The 5,247-nt window shown below is 38.6% G+C and overlaps 1 protein-coding gene across 1 annotated transcript in view; it reads left to right on the forward strand.

Annotated features, from left to right (window-relative positions):
* Positions 1-5,247, forward strand: part of PPA2 (inorganic pyrophosphatase 2) — a 115,813-nt gene that overhangs the window by 17,444 nt on the left and 93,122 nt on the right. Inside the window, exons 2-3 of the mRNA XM_017862961.1 lie at positions 578-642; positions 3,690-3,734. Of these exons, the coding sequence (XP_017718450.1) occupies positions 578-642; positions 3,690-3,734 (110 nt within the window). The remainder of the gene's footprint in view (positions 1-577; positions 643-3,689; positions 3,735-5,247) is intronic.

Raw genomic sequence — 5,247 nt, forward strand, 5'->3', positions numbered from 1 at the left:
TCTTTTGTTGTTATTTTTTTTTTTTTTTTTTGAGACGGAGTCTCGCTCTGTCTCCCAGGCTGGAGTGCAGTGGCCCATCTCAGCTCACTGCAAGCTCCGCCTCCCGGGTTTACACCATTCTCCTGCCTCAGCCTCCGGAGTAGCTGGGACTACAGGCGCCCGCCACCTCGCCTGGCTAGTTTTTTTTTTTTGTATCTTTTAGTAGAGACGGGGGTTTCACCGTGTTAGCCAGGATGGTCTCGATCTCCTGACCTTGTGATCCGCCCGTCTCAGCCTCCCAAAGTGCTGGGATTACAGGCTTGAGCCACCGCGCCCGGCCGATATTTTCTGCTTTGGGTGTTTTAAGCCACAGGGATAAGTAAATTATTTCAGCAACCCAAATGTGGTTTAGTTGGTATATATTTCTTTTCGGTTCTTAGATTGTGGCAAGTTTTAAAAGTTGAATTTAAGTTGGGAGTTAAAGTTAGCTTTGGAAAAATTGGGTAAGTTTAAAAGTGGATAAGGATATTTATTATTGCTGTACAGAACAATGTGTCTGTTGCTTTAATTCTGTTTTGTTTTGTTTGTTTCTTTGCAGAGGATGTAACTGGTCACTACATTTCTCCCTTTCATGATATTCCTCTGAAGGTGAACTCTAAAGAGGTATTGTTTTGACTTGTTTTGGGAATGAAAATGTGTACTGCCAGTATCACCATAAGATGCTCTTTGGAAGCACCTTGAAAGGAAAAAGTGTTGTTGGAAGTCAGGAGGACAAACAGGAGTTACTACAACAGGATCATAAGCCTCTGATATGAATTAAAATTTGTATGAGAATAGGATTCTTCCATGAGGAATTGGGAGAAAGGGGTGTTACTGGTCCATAAAACTTAGAATTCGGTAGGAAATAAAGATTTAAGGGTAGTAATTTAGGAAGTTAACAAGAGGTTTATTTATAATAATCAGCTAACGTTCGTGGATTATTTTTTATTTGCTAGCCACTATATGAACATAATGTTATTTAATTGTTATGAGTTGCTATTGTTCTTTTCAAGGACACTGAGGCTCAAGGCATTTTTATTGAGTTGTCTAGATCTGGTAAGTGCCAGAGCTAGTTTTGGAATTAGCATTTCTGACCACAAAGCTCATGCTGTTTAACCACTCTATGAAACAAGTGCTAGAGAAATAAAGCAGGGGTAAAAATGATGGTGTTTGAATAGCTGTTCTCTTAGAGCTGAAAATCACTTGACAGTTGTCAGGGTGTGAAAGATGCCAGGAGAACTGATGCTATCAAATCAAAATAATTGACTTGGGACCTCAAAATCGTTGGGGTATTTTGAGATCTCTCCTGATTAGTTGGTAAGATGGCATATTTGGTAGTATTCATGATCATCATTAAGTTGTAAGTTATTTCCTTAAAATCCAGGTAGTGAATTACCACATTTTCTAAGGGGGTACAACTATTAAGGAAATAACCAGGACCACATTCCAGGTTGAAATTATATGGAAGTGGTGAATGGGTTTGGGTTTTCTAGGATGTGAGGAGATCAGTGTAGGGGCAGAAGCCAGTGAAGAAGTGAGGAGGCTGCTTCAGATGCAAGGGTTGTTTGACCTTGGTGTTACCTCAGAGGCTGAATATTATGCATTGTAGTGAGGTTATGGGATGTGAAGTAGGATTCGTGCTGCTTCCCAGTTCTTCAGAATAAGGAACTGGCAGTAGAATAATATCGATAATTTATCAAGTGCTTGTGGTGCTTAGCCAGGCACTGTGTTCCCTGCTTGACATGCATTATCTCAATCCTTCTGGCTCTACATTTATTACCCTTATTTTGTTAACGAGGCTAGGTACCTTGCCCATCATCACAAATCTCGTGTGTTTTGGAGGTTGGATTGGATTTAGGTGCTCTAACTCCAGAGTTTGTACTCCTCACTTCTCCTGTGTAATGCCTCCAGCTCATTACTTTTAAGTGTGCAACTCCAGGACAATAGAAGGAAACTAGAGGCAAAAGGAACTCTGTGTTACTGTGTGTGTCCATGCGAGTGTGTGAGTGCGTGTGTATATGTGTTCCTGTGTTTTGTTTTGGCCACTGAACTTTCAAACCTAAATATCTCATGTCTCCCAACACCTCTCTTTGCTTTTGACCAAAAGTGCATGCATTCACTTATTCATTAATTTATTCATTCAATCAATCAATAGTTACTGAAGGCTTATTATGAGCCAGGCACTGTTCTAGGCACTGTGGGTGTAGTAGTGAATAAGACAGATGTAGTTTCCACTCAGTTGGAGGAGACAACCATAAAACAAGTCAGTCAGATAATGTTAAGTGCTATAAAAATACAACAGGGAAATGAAAGATAAAATGTGACTGGTGGGTAGTGTTGTCAGGGGTATGCTATAGCAAAATCTGTATACCTCATCATAACAACAATAATAATAAAGCTGTATTATTGAGAATCGTGTAGTAGGTAGAGGTGGAGGTGGAAAAGAGAGTAAGCTAGAAACATGTCAGTGAGAATAACATTTTGTCTAAGGAGGATAGGTTTTGGGAAATATGAAATTTGGAATTAGACAAAATTGATGATAGAGCAGGCAAATACAACAGGATATGCCAGTGAATTCTGGAGATATGGAAATGGGTACACACAGTGGTTGCATAAATAGGTTTCCCTAGATCTCAGCCAGTAATGATTAAAACTCTTGCTTTGTACTTTTGGATGTGATGTATTAAGAATAAAAATAATGGCTGGGCGCGGTGGCTCATGCCTGTAATCCCAGCACTTTGGGAGGCCGAGGCGGGCAGATCACAAGGTCAGGAGATCGAGACCATCCTGGCTAACACGGTGAAACCCTGTCTCTACTAAAAATACAAAAAAATTAGCTGGTCATGGTGGCGGGTGCCTGTAGTCCCAGCTACTCGGGAGGCTGAGGCAGGAGAATGGCGTGAACCCAGGAGGCGGAGCTTGCAGTGAGCTGAGATCGCCCTCACTGCGCTCCAGCCTGGGCGACAGAGCGAGACTCTGTCTCAAAAAAAAAAAAGAAAAAAAACACACACACTCACATACACAAACAAAAATAATGTTTCAGAGCTGATTTGTAATAATGATATTCTGTTTGTTTTGTTTTCTTCATTAGTAGTCATTTTGATATATAAACGGTTACACATACTGGTTGAGCATTTGTGAATGGCATAATTTTTCTTCCCAACCCACCACAAAGTCCGTTTTAATTTAAAAGTGCTTGGTTTAATGGGAAAGGAAAAAAAGTGCCTGGTGGAGGCGTAGTAATCACACCTTGGTAGAATTCACAGGCAGGAGGTGCAGCTGAGTACTTTCACAGCTTGTTAGTCATGCTCCCTGGAGCTTCATTTCAATAATGAAATGACTGTTTTAAGCGTAATCACTGGAAACTACCACTCTTTTCTTAAAGACTGAATAGAGCCTTTGCTTATTTTATAAAAACTGGGAAAATATACTTGAAAGAGATTTAGCGTTTCTGATCATTTATTTTATGAAACATTTCGATGCTCTATTCTGGGGATACAAATGCTCAGGGGAAAACGAAGTGGGCATTTGGTAGGTTCTCTGTTGACTCAGATTTCTTTACAGTCTTTGTGTAGAATGTCTATACAATAGTCGTATTTTTATTGCTATGCAGTGCCACTGTATACTTTCATGAAATATTACAGTCATAAACGCCATCTTTTCTTTTATAGGAAAATGGCATTCCTACGAAGAAAGCACGAAATGATGAATATGAGGTATATCTAAAGGTTTTTATTTTGTGAATCACTTTTATATTGTCTGTTAAATACCTTGATGACAGTTTGCATTTGTAAAGTGATTCTAAGGTTTTTACCCCTGCAAGACTTTCATGTGCATTCTGGTGTTTGTTTTTCTTTAAGGTAGCTAGGGCAGCTATTGCCATTTAATTTTTTTTTATTGTGGTGAAATTTTCATAACAAAAGGTTTACCATTTTAACTTTTTAAAAGTACAATTTAGTCGCATTAAGTTCTTTCACACTGTTGTGGAATCCTCATCACCATCCATCTCCAGAACTTTTTCATCATCCCAAACTGAAACTCTACACATTCAACAACTCCTCATTTCCTCTTTCCTCCCCCAAGACCCTGGGAACCACTATTCTACTTTCTGTCTTATGACTTTGACTGTCCTGGGTATTTCGTTTCCACTTCATTTTACAACGGGAAAACCTGAGAAAATTAACACAGGAACCCAGATTTTAGTAGTGAGTTAATGATCATGGAAGATGGTCTAATGTAAATGTACTTCATTATAAATGAAATATTTCTCTTTAAATTATAAGAGAGAAGATGGTTTGAGGGGCTGTTTTAGAACCCAGGAACAATAATCTTTTGGGAGTAGAGGAGAAGAAAAACACTTATACCAACCATATGCTAAAATAAATATATTCTAAATATGTACATTGTAAATATATCTAAATAAATATATGTGGCCGTCAAACCTTTAATAGTTCTTGACTTAGGGCCAGAACATTTGATTTGATTTGTCATTCCATCTTCTGCTACAAGTGTCCTTTTATCCCTCTGATTCTGATGCCAGGCAGCTTTTCCTGCTGCCTTCCTGTCTTCTTTTATCTCTCCAGCTTCATTTCCATTTATGCTGTACCCCAAGTGAAATTTACAGCTGCAGCATTTGAATCTACTTCCAAACATACCTGTGGGAGCCTTTAAATTCCTATAACCTTTGCCTGCTATCTATCTTCTATTTTTCTAAACTGGTGTTGTTCTTGAACCATCTACACTGGAACCACTTAGAGTACTTGCTAAAAATTCAGGTTCCATGCCCCATCTCCTATATACTAAATCATATTCTCTGCTTGATAGGGCCTGGTTCATCTAGGTATTTAACAAGTGTTCTAGGTGCATCCTAGACATGAAGTTTGAGAACCACTGCCCTAGATGTTGAGTGAATAAGGGTTTCTAGATCCTCAGGGACTTAGTGTATTAACCTGAAACGGTTATTTCAGGTTAATGAAATACATTAGTGGGAAAAACATATTGTGAGCCCAGACGTTCAAATTAAAATTTAATTCTTAGAACACAGTTTTTATGATAGAGACTGTCTGATTTGAGTTTATTTGAAATTTTCAGGATTAGAGAGGAAAGAAGAGTGATTTCTTCCTGTCTTTTCCCCATGTATATAAAATGTACTGACTGCTTTTTATACGTCTTATTAGTTTTGTATTTTGACTTTTCCAACAAAATACAAGGAAGAAATGGAGAGAAAGA

This window comes from Rhinopithecus bieti, unplaced genomic scaffold (genome assembly GCF_001698545.2).
Source record: "Rhinopithecus bieti isolate Rb0 unplaced genomic scaffold, ASM169854v2 scaffold_64846, whole genome shotgun sequence".
NCBI classification, from domain to species: Eukaryota; Metazoa; Chordata; class Mammalia; order Primates; family Cercopithecidae; genus Rhinopithecus; species Rhinopithecus bieti.